Source organism: Fragaria vesca, linkage group LG6 (assembly GCF_000184155.1).
Source record: "Fragaria vesca subsp. vesca linkage group LG6, FraVesHawaii_1.0, whole genome shotgun sequence".
NCBI lineage: Eukaryota > Viridiplantae > Streptophyta > Magnoliopsida > Rosales > Rosaceae > Fragaria > Fragaria vesca.
In genome coordinates, this window is record NC_020496.1 from 5,265,410 (window position 1) to 5,279,248 (window position 13,839).

Genomic DNA, 13,839 nt, shown 5'->3' on the forward strand with positions numbered 1-13,839 from the left:
GGGATTTCTTACTCAAAAAAAATTATTTGGGTTTCTGTCATATTTCTCCTCTACATCTGAGTTTCAAGTTTTCAACTCCTTTAATTGCCGGATCAAACATAAATCCAGATAATGAACTCGTACAATTATCAATTTTTAATTGTAGTTGAAAGATGAAACAGAAGTTGATTGGACTTGCATAAACTCCATTAGTTAGAGACCTTCAATTCAAATCACATACTCCTCGTTCATGAACTTATATTTACTTCAAGTCAATTGAGCAATGACCATAAATGTGATTATTTATACAGATACATATGTCTGCAATGATTTATATATATGCAGGTGATTAATTGATTGATTGCCTAGAGTTGAGATCTGTCAAAGACACTGTAAGAATATCACTTGATCTAACCCTCATGATCGATATAAACAAGTCAATTGGAAAAGAAAGAAATCGAAATCGATTTCACTTTTAACGTCTCCGAATTTGTGGTGGGAGACTCAGAAATTGTGGAGGGACACTACTCAATCATATGCGGTGTTTCGGTTAGATTAGGTAACGGAGGAATTCAAACTCAAATACTCATAGGTCGTACAGAAAACCCAGACCTTTTTTTTTGTTTTGGTTTTATAATTTATAGTTAATGACATGTTAACAATAGTTAAGAATAAAAATAAAAATTTAATAAAACAATAACGTGTTAATTTTCATGACCTTTAGATTAGATAAAGAGTCCAAATTTTATGAACTTTAACTAAATTCACAGACTCCTCACTTTAGAAGAGCCAGATCCATCGACCATTAGACGATCAGACTGATTCATGAAGCTACGTACTTCCGCAGCATATCGCATGTCACTCCAATGATGGGCGGTGTGAGACTCATTCTTTTGACATTGACAAGTTGGGCCTGTCTTTACTCTTTAGTTGGTTGGTGGATCGTGAACTAGGCAAAGCCGACTTTGTTTTTGTTTTTTGAACAGGAAAGCCGACTTTGTTTACAAACAACAGAGCCAAACGAGTCTTTCGGATTCGGGTCAAAGCCCACTCCATTAGCAAACAAATGAAACAATAGAGAAGTGACGGAAGGAGCCATTAGCCGTATGCTGATAATGATATGCCCCATACCCAAAAAAGAGAAAAAGACACGGGGACTCACCTAGGAGGCAATAGCATACAGCTTTCCCTTTGGTTCATCTTTCCTATAATGTGGACATGACCCATCACTGTTTGACATAATAGCTTCCGTCACGCAACTCGCCCTAGGTATGGGTTGCTCCTAAAATGAATATCGGCCATTACCGGGAAGACAAATTTTTACCGTCCAACCTCTTCCTCCCTCCTCTAGTGCATTGCAATCGCGCTAAATTATCTCTCCCTTCTCGCGTTTTAAATTATCGTAAATTATAACCACGATTGGTGCTCGGTGATATTATTTATTATGTACATCATAGCTCCATTTCTCGTACACCACAATCAATAGCTTACAAAGTCATATAAGATGATGGTGCAACCACTGTTGCATTCTCTATATGGACTCATTCTCAGTACCTAGTAGCAGTGACTAGCTAAACCAACTTGTGAGGGCTCATACCTTACTCTCCCAATTATGTGAAATCGATCTAACTAGAAAAAAGGTGGGTAGCTAATAGCCTAATGCTACTATACTAGTGACTCATTGATTGTAATTATACGGAGGACGGCAAAATAAAACACGTTTATTCAAGGTGGCAAGAAAACGCCACCGGACCGGTCATCCCACTCTGTTTCCTTAACTTTTCAACGCTCCCCATACTTTGGTATATAAAGAGAGACACAAATTTAATATGCTACGTGCTGGTTTGGGAGATATAAACAAATAATTTGAGGAAGACGAAGAAGAAGAAAGATCAGGATGGATCTAGAGTCTATATCAGAGGCCACTTCGGGAGCCATAGGATCACTGCTGAGCACCACCATTCTGTACCCTCTTGACACCTGCAAAACCAGGTACCAAGCTGACGTCAGAGCCAATGATCAGGCCAAGTACAGGTACCAACCTCCCTCTCTTTTCATCTGATCTGGGTCTGTGGATTGTGTTTGGATCATGGATTTGTGATTAGTTTTGTGGTGAAATTCTGGGTGTTTCTCTGCTTTTGTGGGAGTTGGTGAGTGAATTGTACTTGGGTAGGTGGCAGTTGGGAAGTTTAGATTTTTAATGATGAAGTCCATGATCATCATCATAGGGTTTAGGAGTAGTTGGAAATTGAGATATGAATCATTTCGAAATCTGATATTCATTAGAGCACAGTAAAAATCCAACTTCAAGATAGTACCTTTAAATGCTCTGCTTTGTTTGTAATCGAAGATGACCTTTTCGAGGTGCTTAGATCATGCTACACCGTGTGACTTTGTTTTGGTGTTTAAGAAATGAGTATATCAGCTGTGCATCAGTTTGGGATTTCGAAAAGGATTGAAATTTTGTAGTAGGGGGATTGTTATACAACTGCTGCATATGAGAAGCTGATTTAGGATTCTATAGTGCAAAGTTGCAAGAAAACCCATGTTAGAATCTTCTCTTCAGTTGTCTAACTTATGCCGGGAAATTACATGTTGGAAGAGGCTTTGTGTAAGCTAGGCATGCATATATCATTTCAAGAAGCCGGTTTTTGATGTTTGCATCATAAGAAGTCTTACAGCTCCTTTTGTAGGAAACATAGAGCAATTGATCCTTTAATGCTTATATATAAGTTTACCATGCTTATGCCATGAAACTATGCTTAGAATTCTAGCAATGAGCCTGATGATCCTGTAGTTCCTCATAAGGACATTAGCTGATGTGTTAATGCTTGACGCTAAATGTCTTGATTAGCTTCAGTTTGGTGTGTAGTTCACCCTAATTTCTCTGGTTTTGGCTTATGTAGGTACCTCTCAGACGTATTCTGGGAAGCAATATCCACGCGGCAGGTTCTTTCACTGTATCAGGGTCTGGAAACAAAAAACCTGCAATCCTTCATTTCTCAGTTCGTTTACTTTTATGGGTATAGCTACTTCAAAAGATTATATCTGGAAACCAGCGGTTCTAAATCAATTGGTACAACAGCAAATTTGATCCTTGCTGCTGCTGCTGGGGCTTGCACTGCCATTGCCACACAGGTGAGCCACTTGTTTGAAGTCTCCCCCATTTTACTTGAGAATTCTTTAGATGATATAGTATGATTCTGCGGATACAAATTCCTTATACAAAAACATGAGTTCAGCCTCTATGTGTTCTCATGCTCTCTTGTTCTCATCTTGACTGTGACCTGTCTAGAGTAAAATTGTGGCTTTATTTATATATATGTCATGGAGCTTCTTGTTACTTTCTTTGAACCCCTCTATGATTTGAACAGGCAAGAAACCTGCATCCCTGAGATTTCAAGCCTTATGACTGTGTTGTATAACTGTGTAGCCTCTGGATACAGCCTCGTCAAGGATGCAGACAACTGCCTTTGGAAAATCCAAAGGGCTGTGGAAGACCCTTACAGAGGGCACCTGGAGTGATGCATTTGATGGTCTTGGAATCTCCCTGTTGCTTACCGCAAACCCTGCAATTCAGGTACTTGTCATTCATTTTATCTTTTTGTATTATGTTGCCTTGTCTCCACTTAAACTGAGATTCAATCTAAAACTGATTGTATCATCCTACTTCAGTATACAGTGTTTGATCAGCTGAAACAAAGAGTACTGAAGGGAAAACAAGATAAACCATCCAAGGGCTCATCCCCGGAATCCCTTTCTGCCTTTTCAGCATTTGTTCTAGGTGCAGTCTCAAAAACTATTGCTACCGTTCTGACCTATCCTGCCATCAGGTGTGCAATTGCTCTCTCACACTTTATCTCAATTATTAGCTTGACCTTTGGAATCAATTTAAACATCTTCCTACAGGTGTAAGGTCATGATCCAAGCTGCTGACCCAGATGGTGACGATAAAACTAAGGAAGCTCGCCCAAAGATCAGAAAAACGATTCCAGGAACTCTCAATTCTATCTGGAAAAGGGAAGGCATTCCTGGCTTCTTTAAAGGATTGCATGCCCAGATCTTGAAAACTGTTCTGAGCTCTGCATTGCTTTTGATGATCAAGGAAAAAATTTCTGCTACTACTTGGGTTCTCATACTTGCAATCAGAAGGTATCTATTCCTCACAAGAGGCAGAGTAAAAAATGCATGATTGTTATGTATCGACAAGAATATGCATAGTTCACATGTAAATTAGGCGAGAGTTTGATCTGATTAGCGGAAACAGATGTACGATTAAGATGGGGAACCAATTTTCTGATAGGAGCTCATACTGCTGTAATAAAGTGTTCTTTAGCTAGAGATAAACCATGGTTTGGGTAAGCTCAAACCTTAGAGCGAATTGTTCACACCCCACAGAAATAATGTAGCATGGACATTTTTGTTCTGCAAGAACATTAATGCATAGTTAAAATTTGTTTCATTGATCGGATATTTACCTTGTTTAGTGACTCCATTTTTGAACGTGGTAGAGTCTGTTCAACTAAAAGGTCGGGTAACAATGCAATAATCTTCTGTTTTGGCACCTTGATTCTGATATATTACACTAGCTCAGTGTGTGCCCTTGATTCTGATAAATGTTACAACTCGTAACATTTCATGTACCAAACAGGTTCAATACCCATATAACTATGCTCAAATTTTAGGTCCCCTTAATCCCATAATAAACAAGTGAAAACAAGTGAAAATGTTGATAATTATTATCAAAATGGTTGTTTTTATGTGTGCAAGAGACGGATTATCATCTCTCTGAAAGATGTTAATATCACATTTTATTGTGTTTTACATTGTTTTTGGGGCATTACTTGGCTCGGCACTCGTAACCTATGTATTGTGAAGGGCAACGAATAGACATATCTATCGTGAATTAGCTCTATGGTTCTCGGATCGACCAAGAATTGATAATCACGACAAAACGAACTTGGACCGACAATTTAACAATTGCCCAACATCGGAATTTATACGACTAAATTGTGTGAACTTAATATTTCAAATTTTATACATAAAACTATGGTTTTGTAAATTTTGTTGTCCCTCCTTTTTGAGCGAGGGTGTTGGGTTTTGGTATTTTGGTGTCAGTGTCGTGTCGTTGGATGTGTCATGGTTATGGTATCGTTTTTAGGGACTATAACGTCGGTTTAATCTTGTTGTCAATGTAACGAGGAGGTTGCCTGTGCATATATGTTGGTACTTTTGGCGTATAGTCGTTGAAAGAGTTGTTTATTCTTGAGACTTATGGAATACGTTTAGGTTACGGTTAAACCCTATCGGTTTACAGTCCATTGTAATTGTTGGACCTTTTATGTAGGGAGGCAAGAGTAGAGAATTTATTTCTGCCACTGATATTCTCATGGTTGTAATTTTAGATTATGTTATACTAAGTTTACCGTTACTTAAAAAAAAAAAAAAAAAACAAAAACTATAGTTCTGTAAAATTGTAAATTGTAATTCAGCTTACGGTGGGGTAAATTTTAATTTTTTCGGACCAAAAAAAAAGTTTTTCAATTTTTTAGCTTCCACGTCGTTTTATACGTTGTCACGTAAGAAATAAATAGAGGAAAAAACAAAACAAAAACCCACGCGCGACTCCCTAGACTCTTCACCCACAGGGATCTGAAGGAGAAGAGCTCAGAGCCTAAACGAAGAAGAAGAAAAACTGAGCAAGATGATGTCCGGCAATTACACCAGCATTGATAACCAAAGCGTCTCTGGATCCGTTCCTGCTGTAAGTATTCAATTTCTCATAGACACAAATCCATACGTATATCTATACTATACACGTACATCTGGCTCATCAATCTCGGCTGATTTTGCAGGCGGTTCCAGATCCAGGTCACCACACCGTCAAATTCGAAGGTCAGATTCCTTTTTCGGTTCATCACTTTCTAGAGTTGCTTAGCTTTTGCTTTGCCGTGAAATTGAAGCAAAAAGAAAACGAAATTGAATTCGATATGGAACGAATCAGCTGGATTTTGTATTTGTTTTTGTTAAATCTTCATTTTGCGATTTGAATTTTCAGTAGCCGAGGGTTTATTGATTAGTGTGGCAAAATGATAAGCATAATTGTGAATGATGTGTTGTTTGATTGTGTCTATAGTCTAGCTTAGTTGCTATGGTTTAAGTTTTCGGAGATTCGGTCATTTTGCATTGGTGTTAATGGTGTGGTGTGAATGTCTGCAGATTCACACCTTCAGACATTTCCTCCATCCGAGGCGCAAGGGAAGATCTCTAGTGGTGCTCGCCCTCCTCGTGATGCAGATGGTACGAACATGCAGTTTCTTATTTTGTCTGTTAAATATGCAGTTGCTTTCGTATTACGACATTCCTGCATTGTTTTAGATTTTTGTAGTCATGTGGATGCAATTCAGTACCCAAAGGGTTAGAAAGTTAACTCTGAGGATGATAAGAATGGTTTAGGAGTATGGACTATCGTGTGGGTGAATTCAATCTAGAGGAAAAATGAACATCTGTACAAGTGCCAGTAATTAGGTGGATACTAATAAGGGATGCCGAGGAATGCGAGGTTGGCTAGTGGGGAATGTGAAGGGATCAAAGTGTTCATAACATGCAGGATATTTGGGTTGGATCACTTTTTGGAAGAAGATACCTGTAGTAGCAATTGATAGGGTGTGCTGCTGAGAGTCAACAAGACCAAACAATATTTGCCTAAAGATGTGTTTTAGTAATTTGAAACTGCTAACAAGTGGACTGATGAACTCAAACAGAGTGAATGTTTGGAATAGAAAACTTAAAAGGGCTAATGTTAGTTATGGATTAATGACTCAGCTCAGGCCATGTGTTTCCATTCCCATTCTATGAGCATTGACATTCCTCAGGGTTGAACAATATGAGAAAAGTTAGTAATGCTACATGTTAGGGGTTTGAAACTTGCATCCAGACTTGTTTTCAGACATTTTTTCCAGCCTATTAAAGGATGACTACTATAAATATAATATACTGTATTTTATCTGCTACGATGTTAAAGGCATGTAACTCTTGATGCAGACACATTTTCAAAACCTGTATCTGGTTCCGATGAACCCCAGCAGAGTGGTTGGCTACGTACTTTCAGTGTATCCTCTTACAAAGCATATTTTGACGTTGACACTTCAGATGTTCTAGAGAGGATTAAAGACTCACTCCTTCCATATAGTGGAGCTTTCAATGAAAAAACAACCAACAATCCAGATTTGTAAGTTTTCTTTGATAACTTTACCCTATAAAGTAGAGCTTTGAGTTGTATGGAAAATTCATACATCTCATACTACCTTGATAATTGATAATCCTAGATGGACATCACTTTTAATTTGAGTAGTTGTTAATGCTGATGTCACTTGTTTATTCTAAAAAAGTTCTATTGTTAATTTGGGAACATGCTTGTGTTTTAATGCTATATCTCAATGGATATTTGTATGTGATTTCAACATCAAATGCTTTGTAGGTATGGACCTTTCTGGATATGCACAACCCTAATATTTGTCGCCGCTGCCATTGGCACCTTCGTGACATATGTAGCACACAAGGTCAAGAGTCAAGAGTGGACATATGACATTAATGTGGTGCAATGGTCTGCTGGATTGTTCTATGGTTATGTGACTGTTGTTCCTCTTCTGCTGTATGTAATCCTTAAATACTTCTCGGCACCAGCAGGTCTCGTCCAGCTGTTTTGTCTGTATGGCTACTCCCTGTTTGTCTTTATACCAGCTTTGGTAAGTCCCTGGAGGTATTTATGCATTGAGCTTATTACCAGAAATATGCTTAGAAATGTCTGCATGTCCCAAAAAGCGTATGCCAACACCCAAGCTCTAATCTGTTATTTTGTAGATTTTGAAAACATGGGCCAGAACTTTCTTCATATTAAAATTTTGTGCGGTAAAGTCTTTAGTTTTTTAAGAATGCTGGAGAAGCTGACTTAGAGCCTTCACTTCTAAGAATTTTGGTCATTCATGTCTCAGTTTAGACTCAGTCATGATATTGCTAATCTTCTGTGTTATCTATAAGAGATTAAGAGCCATGACTTTGTTTAGGGGATCTGTACTATGAAAAGTCTCATATTTTGATGGTCGATAATAGCTTGCTGACATTGCTACTGTGTACTATTGCAGTGTCTCTCTGTTGTGCCCTTGGAAATTTTCCGATGGGTAATTGCAGGCGTGGCTGGGATCATGTCTGCTACTTTTGTGGCCATAAACCTTCGCGCCCATATTGTTTCAGCAGGTGAAAGCTGGTTCTTGATTGTGGCTGGGATATTTCTATTGCAGTTGGCTCTATCTGTCGTGCTAAAACTCTATTTGTTCACCGTCACAGTCTAGAGTACTATACAGTAAACTGGGCCTTCAGAAAAGGCGTGAAAGAATATGTAGATTACAAAGTTGAGATAATTTTTGGAACATTGGCTTGTTGTTACTGTTAGCCGAAATATTATTCATCAATTAAGCACATCTTGTATTCATTCTTTTCGGAAATACAAAATCTCATATTTTAGAGTATGTCTGCGTTTTCAAAAAAGAGAGTAGCAGTGATCAATATGACTCGGTTAAGAACATTTGTTCTACAATTAAAAACAACGTCAATCATTACCTATAAATAAAATTACAAACTCTAGCACATCAAATTAGGCTGCTACTAGAGCTAAGTTCTCAAGTACAATCGAACTGTGTTTTCATGTTTCTCATTTAAAAGACTTGCTTATGGACCAACTGGTCGAAGTTGTTGTCCTCATAAAATCGATCCAGAAAGTCATTAGATTTCGAAGTTGATGCAAGCAATTCATCATGTGTATAAAACACAAAATCATCAGCAGCGGCGAGATCCGGAGCCAACTCAGGCCGATAATCCTCCTGCTTTGGCGTCCAACTACTGCTAGCTTGATGATGATCAATACTACTACTGCTGCCTCCTTGTTCCTCCCGATAAGAAGTCCCTTCCTTTTCCGGCATGTAATTCCCTCGAAGCTTTCTCCTTTGATCCAGATTACTAATAAGCTTTCTCCTTTGATCTAGATCTTGTTCAATACCATCAACACCATCTTTCAGCTTCCTCTTAGTTTCGTTAGTTTTCGGTGGTGGTTTTGTAGGATTTTTTCTCAAAACGCATACGACAGTTACATCATTCTTGTTCAACTCATACTCATCCATCAACCATGCATTGTTTTGATCTGAAGAGCTTCCACCCTCGTATCGAAAGTTCCTCTTGATTCCAATAACCTTACCCTCCTCCATAACCTTGGCAAAATACTGGCCGCTCCAGGTTCCCGTGCCCACCTTCCGATCAAAGCGCGAGCCCTTAGGGTTTAACTTTTTGCGTTTGATGAAGAAGAAGAGAGGCTCTCCGTCCTCGACTGAGTTGCCACCGTACTTTTCCCACACAGTCCAAGGCTCCGAGCTGTAGAATTCAGGGCAATCGGAGACGTAAGGGGACCGGAAACCGTCTCCTAGCATGGCCTTGTTGCGGAGGTAGTGACTCACGAGATCGTTATCTGTAGGATGAAACCTGAATCCCACCGGAAAACGTTCCATGGCTTTAAGTGAGATTGTCGAAAATCTTTTATGAGAGAAAAGTATTGAAAAGAGTACGTTGATTGCCCTAGCTGGCTAGATTGTCTTGGTTGTGAGCTTGTGATTCTATTTCACATGAGTATCTAGAAAAAATGCGAAGACGGATACCGCGAAATATATAGGGTATCTTTCCGTGTGTTCCAAGGAACTAGGATTCTCTACCCTTGTGTTACAAGGATATATGATTCTCTATCCGTGTGCGTAATGAATTAGGATATCCGAGGAATTGTTTTGGTCGTATATTGGGTATCTTTCCATGTGTTGCATGGAATTAGGATTCTCTATCCGTGTGTTACAAGGAACTAGGATTTTCTATCCGTTTGTTACAATGAATTAGGATAACCGAGGAATTGATCGAGGCTAGTCCGTTTTAGGGATTGGGGATTTACCATTCAATGATGACTTTGGCAACGGACGTTCCCAAAATGGGTACTATCAGGTCGGGTAAATTCTATAACTCAATAATATACGCTGTTGGTGTTCCAGCCTTTCTTCTCCTTTTAAGGCCTACCTGAAAGAGAATCTAATATTTCTTGGTCGTGAATATTTGAATAGGACGAACCGCCCCGCGAATATCTCTGCTTTGGAACAAAACAATTCGAATTGGCATATACGGTGTGACATGCAATTTTGTAAAACCCTAACAACCTTACAATCAAACCTACATCGATGTTAACATCAACATGTGATGCTCAAGGGGTAATTACTCCCAAAATGTTACTTGTTATTCATGCTACATATATAATCAAAGATATCTCTGCCCTCAAATATACCCAGGAATGGGCTTTGGAAACCATATTTTTGTACATTTAAGCATTTTCCCATATATTCTTAGTTCTACTCAAAAGCACACAGTTCCGTACTCCTAATCAGTGGAGTTTTCTGCACTTAATCGGCTTCTCCCAGTGTTGATATATATATTGGCTAAAAACCAAATGTGTTTTTTTTTTTTTTGATGAGAGTATCATCAACGGTATCCTTAAAAACTTTCCAGACTCAGAGACTAATCCACGTCGAGAGATCTTGTCAGAACGCTTCCTCCCTTCTAGTCACCAAGAATAAATTGGGATTTAACTTCAATTAGTGTCGGCTGAGATTCGAACATGAGTGAGGAGTTCCACACTTAGACTCTTACTGACTTGACCACTTGTGTTTCAGTTCTGTTGATGGAAGTAATCTGTTTTTGATCTTAATTTTATTCTTGATGACTCAGAAGAGAGTTGTTTTTAGGAAAATTATTGGGAGGGCGAGAGGGGGAGTTATATATATGAAGTGAAAGGATCGGAGCTTATAATAAAACTCTAGCTTGATGGTTTAAAATAAACATGTTTTCTCTGGCTCATAACCTGGCCTATTCGTGAAACATTCCTGTTTGTATGGGAATCAATACCTTAAACAGAAGTCGAAGATACATTAACTAAGAACTACTTGTTTAGTTGATTTGATCGATAGTTCGATCTCTAATACGCCAAAATCTGTCCCAATAACACATTGATCATGAATTTAGAGAATTTTTTGCATTGTTTTCCTCTACATAAATAAGCATGAATGAGACAAAAATCTTATATTTGAGATTGGGAAAGAATATACCATTAATATGGGAACTTCCATAGGCTTCAGTCCAAAAGATGATACAAAAGACATACTGCAGAAAGCGTTAACCAAGCAAGACAATATGAAGTTCAAACATATATGATAAGTAATTAATAAATCAAATAGAAGAAACCTGGTTTATTATATACCCTAGCTATACTATCGTTTGTTGAAGCGCGCAGCTGCTTCTGGACTTGGGATGAATTTTTAGATATCAACAGTAGTGACTAAGACTACCAATCAAAATAATTATAAGCTTCAATCAGAGAATCGATATTACAAAACAAGGTATCGAAATACAGTTTATTTCATGAAATCATCAATGTACAACAATACAAAGTTGGACAGTACATAAGAAAGTAAGAAACAATTCTGACATAATTAGAAATTCTCTAGGTAATCAACAGTGGCTTGATCATCGGGCAGCTGTGACATCCCTCCAATATTCATGTAATCCATGACGTTGAACTTGCTGTCGTCGCTGCGGTGATATAACTGATTCTCAGGCAGCTGTGACGTCCCTCCATTCGTGTAATCCATGAAGTTGAACTTGCTGTCGTCGCCGTGATACAACTGATTCTCATATTGAAAGGACTTGTAGTATGGAGAATTAATTGGTCCAATGAGATCGTCTAAACAAATACCATCATCATAATTATTACCAAGGCGCCCTGAAAAATAATCAGTAACATTATCCTGATCATGATGGTAGGGCTGCTGCTCCGGCAGCTGCGTACAACTGCTGCGACCTTGATCGTCGTAAGCTGTCTCTTCCTTCCTTTCTTCCTTTACCATATTTGACGGTTCAAGATCAATTATCTCATAAATCTCTTCCTCCTTTAGTTTCTTTTTCCGCTTTCTGGATTGATGATCAACAAAACTCGCGCTCTTTCTTTTTTTGACACTATTCTTTTTTGTAATTTCAGCATCTTCCTGATTAGCTTGCGCTCTTCTTGGATTCCTTTTCAGAGCGCAAATCACATAATCATGTTCAATGTCGAACGCACTCTCGTACTCGTGCATAAGCCATGCACCGTTTTGAGTAGCATCACATCCCTTGATCATCTCATAGCGTAAGTTCCTCATTGTCCCAATTTTGGTTATGCCATTCTGCGAAGAAACTACGACGTCTTTCGAGTACTCTCCACTCCATGTACCGGAGCCTACCTTCCGATTAAAGCGTTTGCCGTCACTGTTCAGCTTGATGCGCTTGGTGTAGAAGTAGAGGGGCTCTCCTTCCTCATATGTAGAACCCCCATACTTGTCCCAAATATCCCATGGCTCCATGGCCTTTTCGCCGTAAAGATCATTACATTCATGGATGAAACTGGAGTAACAGCCTGCTTGATCGGCATCGGCCTTGTCGTGGAGGAAATATTCAATGAGTTCAACGTCTGTAGGATGAAACCTCATGCCCTTGATTTGCATCACCGGAGCTGCCATGTTCATCGGTCGAAAGAGTAAGTTGAAGCTTTATGTGTTTGATCAATGGTGACGATCGAGATTCTTAAGTAATTGAGTTGGGCTAATTATATTTAGGGGGGAAAGGGTTAATATAGGTATTTTTATGCTTGTAGTCCAAGCCTCTACTTTGCTAGAAAGAGTCTGATATTTTCCTTATTCGTTACAAAATACAAAATTAGATAGATTTTCCTTGATTTCGGATAGATATTGGTTTTATTTTCTTTCCTTTTCCCTCCAAGATATTATTGGTTTGCGCGGGAATTTGTTTTGATTTATCCTTATCCTTTCGATCGTGATTTTAGTTCTGATAAATCATGAAACAGAAGGCTTTTTCTTGGTTAAAAATAATTAACCTGAGGGTAATCTCTAATTACCAGCTTATAATATCATCCAAAAAATAATAATTACCAGCTTATAATAACATGTTTCAAGTTATGGACCTTACTTTTTCTTACCCAATAATTAGGAAAAATAAGAGATGTTAAGAGATAGACAGTCAGATTCTTCGGACACAGGTGTTGGAGGATGATATCCTAATGTCTAGCAGCTTCGCCTTCTTCTCTTTTCACTCGTGTGAGAAAGTTGCACAGCTAGCTCTTAATTCAGGTTTCTCTGGACGTCGTTGGTCGGGTTTCCTTAATTACCGACTGGAATTCATATATGGCTTTTTAAGCCAGTGCTTGTAATCTCTAGCTAATTAGTTCTCGTCCTTGTTTCAGAAAAAAGAAAAGAAAAGGATTCAGATTAGAAGGGAAATTAGGGTTTAAGTGTATATATGAGATATGGAAAAAGCGGTTATAGGTAGGGAAGAGACAGAAGGGAGATAGCCAAAGGGATCCTAGCCAAAGCTCAAGAAAACAGTTGGTTCATCATCAAAGTAAAAACAGCAATATTACAATATGTATAGACTACTATAATTACAGAACAATTAGGACATGCACATGAATTCCTAATAAGTATATATATAATGAAAATCTCATTGGGAAAAAAAATTAACATCAAATCCATCACTGATTGATAGTGATCTCTTCAGCTCTGGCAGCTAGGTTTTTATATATAGCTAGGGTTTCCTTAAGCCCTTCGAACATTCGGGTTCCTCCATCTAATCCACTTTGGTCTTCTCCGCTTTCAGCTCTTGCATGTATTCCTATTACATGGTTACAAAAAATTTCACTACTCTCACGAGCAAGATTCATATATATGATCG

At 38.4% G+C, this 13,839-nt stretch overlaps 4 protein-coding genes across 4 annotated transcripts; 2 read left to right on the forward strand and 2 right to left on the reverse strand.

Moving 5' to 3' along the window:
• The first annotated feature begins 1,711 nt into the window (after window positions 1-1,711).
• Window positions 1,712-4,450, forward strand: LOC101297745 (peroxisomal adenine nucleotide carrier 1-like). Its single transcript, XM_004302385.1, has 5 exons — window positions 1,712-2,013; window positions 2,886-3,117; window positions 3,413-3,559; window positions 3,655-3,812; window positions 3,889-4,450. Exons 1-5 carry the CDS (start codon window positions 1,877-1,879, stop codon window positions 4,169-4,171), a joined length of 957 nt encoding a protein of 318 aa, XP_004302433.1. The 5' UTR covers window positions 1,712-1,876; the 3' UTR covers window positions 4,172-4,450.
• A 1,233-nt stretch (window positions 4,451-5,683) lies between these two features.
• LOC101298036 (protein YIPF1 homolog) lies at window positions 5,684-8,507 on the forward strand. Its single transcript, XM_004302386.1, has 6 exons — window positions 5,684-5,740; window positions 5,835-5,874; window positions 6,199-6,279; window positions 7,024-7,210; window positions 7,460-7,727; window positions 8,124-8,507. Exons 1-6 carry the CDS (start codon window positions 5,684-5,686, stop codon window positions 8,328-8,330), a joined length of 840 nt encoding a protein of 279 aa, XP_004302434.1. The 3' UTR covers window positions 8,331-8,507.
• A 186-nt stretch (window positions 8,508-8,693) lies between these two features.
• LOC101296593 (NAC transcription factor ONAC010-like) lies at window positions 8,694-9,536 on the reverse strand. The gene has a single exon (XM_004304951.1). It carries the CDS (start codon window positions 9,534-9,536, stop codon window positions 8,694-8,696), a length of 843 nt encoding a protein of 280 aa, XP_004304999.1.
• A 2,013-nt stretch (window positions 9,537-11,549) lies between these two features.
• LOC101296884 lies at window positions 11,550-12,611 on the reverse strand. The gene has a single exon (XM_004304952.1). The coding sequence runs from the start codon at window positions 12,609-12,611 to the stop codon at window positions 11,550-11,552; it is 1,062 nt and encodes a 353-aa protein (XP_004305000.1).
• Between the last annotated feature and the right edge of the window lie 1,228 nt (window positions 12,612-13,839).